Here is a 12957-nt window from a genome sequence, read left to right on the forward strand (position 1 = left end):
GGGCTTTCTGTGCAGCCTTAACAATAGGCTGCATTTGCCGATCCACAGCAAGATTATTACTGTACTACAGCCGAATATACATGTCTCATGTGAATTGATTAATTATTCGATATGTCAGGCGTATTTACCGTTTTTGACACACATAATGATTTGAAACATGTTATCAGCCTGTTACGATCACAGATACCTTTCTAAAGATGGCGCGTCTCTCGCGTGATAGTCCCTTGTCTATTTTCATGTATCTACATCGAGAAATGGAAGCTGCTAGCTTTTCATGTAAATAACACTGACAAAGGAAATTACTCCGAAACGCGTCTGAAATAAAATACCACTGCAGCTATATGAAGCCCCATGAGTGCCGCTTCTTTTTCTACTAACTAGAAAGGATCTGGAGCGTGTATATATATATATATTTTTTTATTTTTATTTTTTCGACACTGACGAAGCTTTCTAGCGAAACGCGTCTGTTAGGGGTGAGGGGTTTGTAATAAAACAACTTGGAAACGGATACCTGTGTGCTTGCCATCTTTCAGCCCGGATTGGGAGTGGAAAAGTGTTTGAATATATATATATATATATATATATATATATATATATATATATATATATATATATATATATATATATAAATATATATAAATATATATATATATATATATACCAAAAAATGCCCAGCATTTGAGGCCGCACAACACTGCGATAAAGGAAACATCCTTATTTAAAAGAAACAGGCAGCTTCCGGTTCCGTGATACATCCTGTGGCCTGACGCGTTTCGATGGACTTTCACCATCTCTTCAGAGGCCTCGTGAGCAGGAAAAAGTGAAGTGCATGACTCGCCGCCCATTTCATTAATTGGCTTCCGGTATGCCGAGTTTGTTGCATTTTGGGCAGCGTAGTCCATTTAAGCACTATTTATCCCATCCAGTGGGTATCTTGCCCACGATTGTTTGCAGGATAAATGTTTTTCAAGCCCTCCATTAGGCTTCCCGAATCGGACTTTGCCTGTTAAATTACAAATCACAGTACCATTTACAGGGGGAGGGTTCCCCCATTTCCGCATCCATGAGGTTCTTCGGATGGTGCGATCCCTCTACGGCCTGGAGCAGCCGTATAAACATGTACCAAAAAATGCCCAGCATTTGAGGCCGCACAACACTGCGATGAAGGAAACATCCATATTTAAAAGAAACAGGCAGCTTCCGATTCCGTGATACATCCTGTGGCCTGTCACGTTTCGATGGACTTTCACCATCTCTTTAGAGGCCTCGTGAGCAGGAAAAAGTGAAGTGCATGACTCGCCGCCCATTTCATTAATTGGCTTCCGGTATGCCGAGTTTGTTGCATTTTGGGCATCGTAGTCCATTTAAGCACTATTTATCCCCTCCAGTGGGTATCTTGCCCACGATTGTTTGCAGGATAAATGTTTTTCAAGCCCTCCATTAGGCTTCCCGAATCGGACTTTGCTTGTTAAATTACAAATCACAGTACCATTTACAGGGGGAGGGTTCCCCCTGTCCGCATCCATGAGGTTCTTCGGATGGTGCGATCCCTCTACTTCCTGGAGCAGCCGTATAAACATGTACCAAAAAATGCCCAGCATTTGAGGCCGCACAACACTGCGATGAAGGAAACATCCTTATTTAAAAGAAACAGGCAGCTTCCGATTCCGTGATACATCCTGTGGCCTGACGCGTTTCGATGGACTTTCACCATCTCTTCAGAGGCCTCGTGAGCAGGAAAAAGTGAAGTGCATGACTCGCCGCCCATTTCATTAATTGGCTTCCGGTATGCCGAGTTTGTTGCATTTTGGGCAGCGTAGTCCATTTAAGCACTATTTATCCCCTCCAGTGGGTATCTTGCCCACGATTGTTTGCAGGATAAATGTTTTTCAAGCCCTCCATTAGGCTTCCCGAATCGGACTTTGCCTGTTAAATTACAAATCACAGTACCATTTACAGGGGGAGGATTCCCCCTGTCCGCATCCATGAGGTTCTTCGGATGGATATATATATATATATATTCGCGCTCAAGCCCCTGCAGGATCCATGGCCTTATCAACTGTAACATCACATAATATGTTCAAGTACATTGATCATGCCGATACACGGCCAAATGATATAGTTTGATCTGGGCATGGAATTCCAAGATGGCTCTGCCGGTAATAGGCACTGTTACTAGACATCAGGAGTGTAGTTCGAAATGCTTTTACGAACAACATATGCCGAACTATTGAATTGTGGCAGGATTAATTGTATGGGAAAATAGGTAACCCAGATACTGTTGTGCTGTGTATCCGATACACGGCGTGAAGGCGTGATCACAGGATTATGCGCATAATGGTAAGACTCGAATGCATAAATGTGCGCGTAATAACCCCTTCTTTGCTTATGAAATGATACAAGCATTTTGTAGCATAACTAAATGTATAATAGATGAGCTACGTTGAAAATATTCTTTTACTTGAACATAACGTGATGTACAATGTGTAGAGCACCCAATATGGCAAATAATCAAAGTCCCTTGTTTGTTTTCACCACAAACGTACGCAGAGATTGCTGTTAAAACATGGCGTCTCCCCACAATGTTTGTAACATTGAGGAAGGCGGAGCGCCGAAACGCGTCTGTTGCAAATATAATAAAATAACATCTGAGAATTACCCCCGGAGTGTGTGGTTTCTATTGCGAACCTGGTGGAAACCTTGAGCGGAATATATATATATATATATATATATATATATATATATATATATATATATATATATATATATATATATATATATTTCTTCGAGTTTCCAGAGTTCAAAACACTGCATACGAAGCAACTCGGAAAAGGAGAATAAAGCCACCAGATAAGCGCGTTTCCAGTTTCAGTGCAGTTTATTGTGAATATGCAGCCCACCAGTCGTCATGACGCGTTTCGCCTCAGCCGAGGCTTGATCACATGTTATATATAAAATCAAGATACATATATGTATATGTGTGGAGTTATATGTAGTGAACCTTTACTTACCTATGAAACTTTCCTTCACAATATTTTTGTCCTCAATATTCTTGACACCAGTGGTGTAGCAGATGGGGGGTTCTCCTGGGCGGCACAAGTTTTGGGGGTGGCAGCCTCCCCCCGCTTTTACCTGCGGCAATCGCGGGGCGGCTGCTGCAGGTATTGCCAGCACTTACATAAGGCCTCTGCGGGGCGGCCGCCGCAGGCTTGACACAATATTCTGGCCCACAACATTTTTGATTCCGATATTCTGTGTAAACACCTAGCAAAGACAGACCTGCATCTGGTGGGAGGCGAGAGCCTGGCACAGATGTGATCAGTACTGGCAACATCTGTCAACGAGGAAGAGAGAGGAATTTAGAAGATGGAAGAGCAGGAGATACTAAAGGAATGGAAAGAGTAGATTAAAGTATAGAGAAAGAAGAGAGCAGGAGCAAGAAGGATCGAGGGAGAGTTAAGAGAGGAAGTTAGATGAAGTGAGGGTGAAACTGAATGATTAACTAAAGGTATAGGTTGGAGAGGGATCAGATATAGTGTTGTAGTAATAAGGGGAGAACAGCTTGAGAGAGTGAAAAGATTGTCAGATATGTGGAATGGCTGAGATGAAGTGAGACTACTGTAAGAGAAAAGTGTGGATATAACTACAAGATAAAGCAGTGTTCAGGTAAATATTAGGGATTCAGTGAAGAAGAAAGCAGAAATACTGAGTAGAAGAAGAGCAACAGTCAGGAATGCAATTAAGGAAGAGGGGATAGAGGAGACAAAACCAGGAAATGAAACTATTGGCAGAAGATGATATGGAATCGGGAGATAGAAGGAGAACAGAGAAGGAGGAGAAAGGCATAAGAGAGGACAGATTGAGGAAGAATTGGAAAATAAAAAGAGATATCAAGTGACAAATACTGTGAGATACAACTGTGCACAGAGTGACAGCAATTGCTTCAAAAGAAAGACAGGCAGATGAAAATCTAGGTATCGATGTAATGCACGCATCAGTGGGAAGTGTAACATAATATTCACTATCACTGTCCTCCGAAGGAAGCACCACTTTAGCCAACAAATTGCCCTCATCATGATTTTAAGAAAATATTCTCAGAGCAAGATATAGAGAGTGGGAACACTTTTTTTCCCACTAAATCCTACTCTTTCTAGGATTTTTCACAATTCATTTTTTAAAGGTGACAACTTTGTTAAGTCGGCAATCTTTTAAAGGAAGATCATTTTCACAGTAACATTGGCCACGGGTCTACTTACTTGGTCCATGGGCCTTCTGTGTGGAGGACCATGGAGCATCTCTTTCTCACCAACCCTTCTCTTTGACATGGACGGGATGATCTAAGCTGGGTAAAGGAAGGGGAAGAGTCCCTAGGGAGTCTTGGTTCAGCTGTAATACTACTAAAGTCAAAGTCCTTTTTTTTCAATCACAAACCACATCCCGCCTTTATCAATCTCTCCTTGGCCTTTCCATGGCCTCTACTTAAGGGGCTGTTATTATGAATGAACAAGATGAGTTTCATCAATTATCCTGTAATGAGTGAAACTGATTCATGCAATAGCCTCCTGGTCAACTTATGTTGCATGGGTAGGTCATGGAACATTGATAAGCATTAGTAGAACAGTAGAATATTAGAATGTGTAATGACATAGGAGTATGGAATGTTCATAGGGTATTAATGGGAGAGTGGTAGAATGTTGAGGGATTATAACTCTGTGGTTTATTGTAATTGCTTGTGCCTGTCTTGTGGGCATATTGACTATTGAAGAATAAATTAATTTATTGAGTACCTTGTTGGATTTGTGACCGTTCTTCCACACAAAAACTTCCTTGAGTATGCTTTCGCACCCCTGGACAGTGTTATTATTAACCTTAACATTTGAACATTTTTTGAACTCTCTAAACCAACACCCACCTCCAATTTCTGATATCAGACTGGATGGATTTGTTCCAATATCAGGAAAGTATACAAATTGCTCACGCTAATCTGCAAGACCACACATTGCTCCAATATACCTCACCCTTAGTTTCTCCTGCTGCACACCCACACAATGAATGAGCTCTGCTGACAGTAACCTGAAAGTAAACCTTTTTTAAATGAGGAGCTACAGCACAGACCATCCAAACAATTCAGAACAATAATCTCAACTGTTTGACTAGTAATATACTTTTTCTATATTTGTGGATTGTTAAGTATCTCATTCCATTGACGTCTCCATCTCCTACCAACACATACCTCCATTGCTTCCTCAGGAGTATCCTGATGTAGCGCCCATGTACTTTTCTTCATAAATATGTACAAGCATCTTATGCATCCATAAGAAGGGAGTGATCTAGGTGGAAGGCTTTGAATGCCGGTGCCAGACCATGAAGTCATTGGACCCCCGAAGGGGAGGCTTTGTATATCTTGGATATCTCAGAATTCACCCTAGTTGGGAGATTATCAGTAGTATTGTGAGACCCTCCTCAATCCGGTCCATCTCTGCTGTGTAAATCTGTATATTCGCATACCAATTTACAGAGCATAAGCAGAATCCTAAAAGCGAACACGTCCATATCTCATTGTTTATGATTTTGTCAAGCTCTTCAGGCCAACAATCCTGTAACAAAACTCAGATACATTTAAAATGTTGGGGCAGTAGATGTGGGGAAATGATTATTTGGAAATGAGGATGTTTTTTAAAAATCCTATATGTTAATATAATCATTTGTTGGTTCTCGCTTTTTTGCAGATTTCTAAAGTGATCATCTTCTTGCTAAATCAGGCTAGTTAACCTTGAAAAACCTGAAGATCTCTGATTGACGTTTAACCTTCCGAAGGCAAACAGAAGCGCCAGCAAATGAGTGTGAACAATTTGTGGCGAGGAACTCTTTTCGGACGTCCATCCCACCATCTTCATACAGCCAACAGATTTCCCACCCAGGCTTTAGCTGTGAATGGTCAAGGGTGATGGCTCTGCTTGTAAGGCCCATGGCTCATCGTGCAGCATACTTGGAACTTTCCAATTTCATATGGATGACACTTCTTTTGGTCCAAAGTCTACAGCTGGTACACCCCAGTCAGAGCCCTAGTTACAGCATAGTGGTGAAGAAGGAGATCAGCATCGAGGGGGATCTGGTCATTGGGGGTCTCTTTCCCGTGCATGAGAAGGGGACCCCCACGGAGGAGTGTGGAAAGATCAATGAGCATCGTGGAATCCAACGGTTAGAGGCCATGCTGTTTGCCCTAGATGAGATTAACAGGGACCACCGCATCCTGCCTGGCATCAAACTTGGTGTCCACATACTGGACACATGCTCAAAGGACACCTATGCCCTGGAGCAGTCACTGGACTTTGTTCGGGCCTCCCTGACGAAGGTGGACGGTTCTGAACACATCTGCCCTGACGGGTCATATGCCATCCACGATGACGTGCCCATGGCCATAACGGGTGTCATTGGGGGCTCCTACAGCGACGTCTCCATCCAGGTAAGGAAGGATGCTGATGCTCAGACATGGAAGGGGAGGGTGGCAGGCAGCAGATGAAGTAAAAATAAGTGAGCAAAATGAGTCATATGGGAAGAGAGGAGATGAAGGATGAGCAGCAAATGAAGAGGTGTGATCATGCGCTTGAGAAACAATGGACCTGATTTATAGTTTTGCGGATGGGTACCCCATCTCGCACTGATAGATATCCCGTCCACCTCATTACAATTGCCATAGGATATAACGATCTTGTAACAAAGTGCATGGTATTTCTGTTACATTTGTGATAGAGTAACACGTCTGCCAAACTCTAAATTAAGCCTATAGTTTTCTCCAACTACTGATAGTGATACAGGTCTTGTATTTAAAAATAAATCACAATACAGAGACAATCTCCCACTTTCCAGAATGATAATGTTCTCCATTAACTATGATAAGGGATCCAATGCTCCCTTCACTTGCTCTCAGTAGTAAAAGATAGTCTCTTAGGGCTTTGAATAGTAAGCCAAAGCTAGCCTCCTATGGTGAGTAGAAGTACATTTATCTTACTCCATTCACAATGATAATGTATGCAGCACATGCACTTAGCTAGCAACATTAAAGGAATTGTAAATCTCTAGTGGTACAATATTAAGTGATGCAAACAAGGATCTACTCGTTAATGTGGAACCGAACAGTAATGATACTATCAAGAGCAAACCCTACTCTTACCATTCACTGGCTAATGATATATAGCTTTCTCTTGCTATTAATAAAGATATGTATGTGTCTTCAAAATGAGAGAACTAATATTGCGCCCCTCTGACACTAGAAACAAGAGACAAATATCTCACTGTTCGTGGTGTTGCCCATCTATCTTTTTAACGTTATTGTTCCACGCTTCTTCTGTGACTCTGGTGAAACACATCTGCCCTCTGTTTTTCACGAGATTTTAAAAACTGTTTATTAAGAATACAGCTTTTCACAATTCTCCTCTCATTATCAACACAGTACACCCATCATACTAGCAACAGTTGTATATGGAAAACTACTCCTGATTAATGTTGTTTTTCACTGTCAAACTCTGGTGAACAACATGGTACAGATGCTTCTAAGGAAACAAATGTCAATGTGGTACACAGATCTGCTCTTAGTATAATAGTGATACCCACCCTACTTCTTACACTGAAGGACAGTACAAGGCTCTCATTTCACTATCAGTTGTGATGCATACTTCTCACATTCAGTGGTGATCTAGAATGCTCACAGTGTCAGCGGTCTATCCTTACCATTTAGTAACACATAATATTGTTGCATTGCAAATTCCCCTTCCCCTTCCCCTTAATATAATGAAAATATCGACCTTTGTATCAGCTTAATTCCCGACTCAAAGCCTTGCATAGACCGACAACAACACCGTAATCAAACCCAAAACTACTTTTCAACCTCCCTGTCACTTTTATGCACTGTCTAACAGTACACAATCATCAAACGTTGCTGCCAGAAATAGTACAACTTATGGCGACCAGCTACCTAATATCCAGATGTGTACACTGGTGTTACTTCTATAAAGGACTGCCATGCAAACCATGGTGTTCTTGCACACAAATATCAATGACCTGTAGGGAGAAACTGCGCATACTGAAAATTCACTGTATTATGAGGGGGGAAATTTCCACTGCTCACATTTGCCAGGGCAGTTCCACCATGTTGCCTTGATTTTGCTTTTAGGGAAGAAGTTTTAACTCAGAGATCTCAAAATTGGACTGACCATAATCTGCTGGTGTGGCAGAGATGTTTTGTTAGCAGTTCGAATAATATTTTAACAGAGAAGTTGTGTGGGGTGGTGGGATGTATGCATATTCTTTCATGAACTGCCTGTTGTTCTGAATTGCTTCAAACTTTGGCAATCAATCGTCTCCTTCACAATATGATTAGCAAGCTCTGCCTGCCTATTTCTCTGAGGATGGTACAACAGTGATTTAATATGTGTATACAGCTCTTTTATAATGCTGAATATTGCCCAGAAGCAAACTGGAAACCATTTTTTATTCCAATTTGTAATGGGAAACGGATTCTTCTGATAGTTATCTGAAAAAATAATCACCATCTCTGTTGTGAGAACTGTTATAAAATGCTTCTCTATCCAGTTAGTAAAATAATCAACAATGACAACTGCACATTGATGTCATCCACCACACCATTAATAGGACAAATTAAATCCACTCTAGCTTTTGCCGTGAGCCCTGAGGACATTCAGAAGGGCTCATTAGTCTACTGCATGTTCTGCAAAACACAATACACACTCACATCCTGATCCATAATGGGGTCACAAAATCAAAGTCAGGCATTGTTAAATGTCCATCTCGTACCAAAGTCATCAATTTGCCCCACGCTGTTGGACTGAATTCCCCCCTCTTAAAATGATACTCAATTATTAATTATTTTTGATGTGTACAATTCGGGTGTAAATAGACATCCAATTAAAGCATGTACTCTGGGCTAGTCTTTAACCACGTCTTCTTCATATCTCCATATAAAGTATGTAAACTACAGGCAATCCTTAATTCTGTGTTTGAAATGACACCAAGATCTATAATATTCAAATTCCCAAATGCCACAATATATTCCACTTTCTTTTTAACACTCCTGTCATCAACAGTTAGTTCACAGCATTAGGAATTAACACAAATGTTGCATCTGCCATAAATATATCCTCAATCAAAACATAATTGATTGGTTTAGGTGCATACCTGGTTAGCCTGGCTAATGTGCATCCTGAATCACCTCCTCTCAAAATTGTAACCAAATGTTTGTGGCCCATTTTCAGAACAAACTTTTTATGGCACAAAATATTTTGAACATTTGCACTGTCTACCCTCATGTTCCAGCGGTCAATGTTTCTTTTCAGTATCCCATAATGTGTGTGGCAAAACACTTGTGGTTAATATCACTCTTCACCAACCTGTGAGCAACTTCACCAAAGCCATGTCGACCGGTATCTACTGTGACCAGAGACTGATCCTAAATCTTCCTTACAAAATTTCTCTTACATGTGTCATTCAAATAAAATCCTATGTTTTAAAAGAACTGTGAAGGCTCCATCTTTGCTGCAATATTCTCAATATATTTTGAAGGACATGATATGATTCTTATCCAGGGGCCATTGTCACTGGTTCTAGTCATCACAAGACTTGGCCTGGTTTTACACTGTCATCTGTTAAACCCTACTTCAATTACATGGCATCTTGCTTCAGGAACTGCCAGTCCTTTGTTCGCGATCGCTATATCATATTATACCTAAAATGTTTCGCAAAATGTTGTTGTGTTAGAGATATGCTATGAATGAAGATGACATCATGCAGAGCCTATTAGAATAAGGAGGATTGGGATAGCTGAATATAATCCAAATAACATTCTCTTAAATTTAAATACCCCATTCTGAGTTAAAATTGCTATTGGTGCACCGAATCCACCATGGAGCATTAACTGATGGCGGGGAAAGGGCATGGTCAAGGGTGCAGGAATGCATTCATCCACTCAGAAAAGCAACAAGCTCTTCAATAGTTGGTGAGGTCGACAGCTACACACATATTTGATGACAGCTGTTGACCTTTTAACAAATGGGCATAAAAATATGCCCAAATTGCACAAAGAGAACCAGGAGTACAAAGAAGTCTACCTTCCCTGCACCCCTTTGCTTTCAGAGAGCCTCATTTACAAGGCCATTGCTCCGCTGGTGCGTCAATTTTTTTGACGCACAGACAGCGCAGTGTGCCTGCCCATAATTTACAAGGCCGTGTAAAGGCGCCCTGCGTGACTTTTCATGGCCTTGTAAATATGGGCCCCTTTCACGTATTACTCTGCGTGAAACGGGCATTCCATGGGTGTTTCTCTGCGTGTTCCCACGCAACATCCATGGAACCTGACACATGCCCAGATTTACAAAGTTTTGTAAAGCTCAGAATCCTACACCTCCCTAGGGGAGGCAGAGTGGTGCAGCGAGGACAAATACTTTTATTTCTCCTAGTTTTTTCCTCTTTTTATGCACGTTGTTTTCTGCAGCACGTATAGAAAGAGAAAAATGCCATCAATTATTGTTTTGTGCAGGACGGTGTCCCTTTCTGCACAAAAGCAATCATCTCGCAACACAGGCACCCTTGCAACATGACGTAAGGGTGCCTGCGCTGGTGCATGACAGCCAATTGGTCGCCAGTGCAGGAGCAAGCAAAGGGATGCGTTGTATTGTTGTTAATATGACGCATCACTGTGCTTTTAAAATGACAGAGCTCGGCGCAGCAAAATGGCTTGTGGCGTCGTGCTGCGGCATATTTTTGTAAATTATGCCCTATGTGTTTTAGTGTATAACTTTCCAACAGCAAGAAAGCGTCCGCTGAAAGTAAGAAAACAGTGCCATAACGTCAGCTGTAACTGTTCCAACATCGGCATCTATTGTCATTCAAACATAAGTTTAGAATATTTTGTAAAGTATCTCTGAGTCCCTAAATGTCAACTGGTCATTTTCTGAAAATAACTTAATTTTGCCCCAGGTCAAAGTGTCAGCTAGGCATTTTTTGAAAATCCGCTCACTGGTCTAAATATTAACTTAATTGTTAGTAAATAAACACATTTATTCCCCAACCGCTGCATGTTTCAAATAAACATATTTTAATCTGCAATACTAGACTTTCCTTTTGAGTAGATAAAAACATTTATTGCCAAATATCAGCCTGTCATTTTCTGAAAAACGAACTTTGTCCCCAACCATCAGCTTGTCATTTTCAGTCAATACACTTACTGACATATGTCTATACCTATTTTTAGAGTATACGTAAATGTCAGTCGTTGCCATCACGTCCCCAATTAACACTGTCATATTCCAATCACTGCTATCATATTTTCCTGTATTTAATCACATGTCCAGCATTGCCATGAGGTACCCAGTTATGCCCCTTTTTATGTCAGTGAACGCCATAATGGGCCCAGATAACCCTGCAATTCACCAGTCAAGTGCCTTCATGTGCCTAATTATCCACCATATTATGTTGATTAATCACTTCTTGTATTCTGGCATCCCACACCATATGCTAGTCAATGACACCACGTGCTCTGGTGCACCTCATTACATCATGGTAAATGCCACCGTGTGCCCAGATACCCAAATTATAAGACAGCCAGTGGCATAATGTACCTAGCTGCATCCCACAAATGTCAGTCTTTGTTATTATGTGCCCAGGTAACTCCCACCTTATGCCATCCTGTGCCCAGGTATTCCTTATTAGATAACGTATAGAGCTAACCCATCCCATATCATTCATTGGTGCAATGCGCCTAGCTATTCCCCATAATATGACAATTAAGATCACCATGTGCCATGCCATCTCCCATTTTGTGTCACTCAAAGCCACCATTTGCCCAGGAATATCTGGTTGGCGGCCAATGGCGATATTCATGTAGATACCACCTTCTTCCTTGAGACTAACTATATCGTGGTAGTAAATGCCAGCATGCACACAAGAATCCTCTTTCATATGCCATTCGGTACCATGATATGCCCAAGTATCTCCTATGCTCCTCTAAGCCCAAGCATCCTGCCATATATCAGTGAAAACCAGCACGTAACCAGGCATCCTCTGCAATTTTTGCAATCTATGCAATTTTGTACAAAATGTTTTCTCTGTCATATGCTGGCGAAGCCACCATGTGCCATTGTATACTCATCCAATGCCCTGAGGTGCCTTGGCGCGCTCATATGCCACTCAATGTAACATATGCCAAGATATCCTCCAGACATCAGTGAATAGTGCTGTATACCTGATATTTTTAATTATTTGTACTCCATTGGCATAGTCCTTGTGGTAGTGCGAGTACAGGGCCAGGCGGCACTGGTGTTGGGCCTGGTTGGGAGTCCGGCAGACGGTGAGCTGCCTCTTTCTGTCTAGTGAGCTCCAGGCAGGTCTAGAACCAGGAGCCACATTGGGAGGCCTTGGGTTGTGGTTGCATATGAGAGAGAAGGAAGGGCAGCAGGAACAGGCAGTGGCTGAATGTCAGCTTTTGCGCTGTCATGCCAGATCCTGTCCTCCACTCCTCAGTGTCCCTGCCTCGTAGGCAATGAGAAGTGGAGTCATTCAGCACTGTCAGTAGCAGTAAATATCCCCCATTCTTACATGCACACTTTACATATGGATGAAGGGCAACAGATCAGCACACTCTCTGTCCAAATGTGCACAATCGTGCATGCAAATTCTAGTCATTTAGCCGATAGCTTGAATTCAGATCAGACCATCAGCTTGCGTTTTTGAAGTCGTTGCTGAAGCTCCGCTAGCTCATCCATACCCTAACAGGCTATCTGTCACAGCGCATATTGCAAATGGGTAAATTGGTCTGTGCAAATTCAAATCTTGACAGACAAGTCGCAGGCGATGACAATAGGTGAGAGCCACACCTAAAATGTAATTGGTTCAATTATTTCCTCGTTACACATTTGTTTACAGACGTTAACCATTAACTTTCTA

At 41.7% G+C, this 12957-nt stretch overlaps 1 protein-coding gene across 1 annotated transcript in view; it reads left to right on the forward strand.

The window, feature by feature from the left end:
• GRM2 (glutamate metabotropic receptor 2) overlaps positions 1-12957 on the forward strand; it is a 489558-nt gene that overhangs the window by 246589 nt on the left and 230012 nt on the right. Inside the window, exon 2 of the mRNA XM_086938723.1 lies at positions 5730-6466. Within this exon, the coding sequence (XP_086794849.1) occupies positions 5948-6466 (519 nt within the window). The 5' untranslated portion in view covers positions 5730-5947. The remainder of the gene's footprint in view (positions 1-5729; positions 6467-12957) is intronic.

This window comes from Lissotriton vulgaris, chromosome 9 (genome assembly GCF_964263255.1).
Source record: "Lissotriton vulgaris chromosome 9, aLisVul1.2, whole genome shotgun sequence".
NCBI classification, from domain to species: Eukaryota; Metazoa; Chordata; class Amphibia; order Caudata; family Salamandridae; genus Lissotriton; species Lissotriton vulgaris.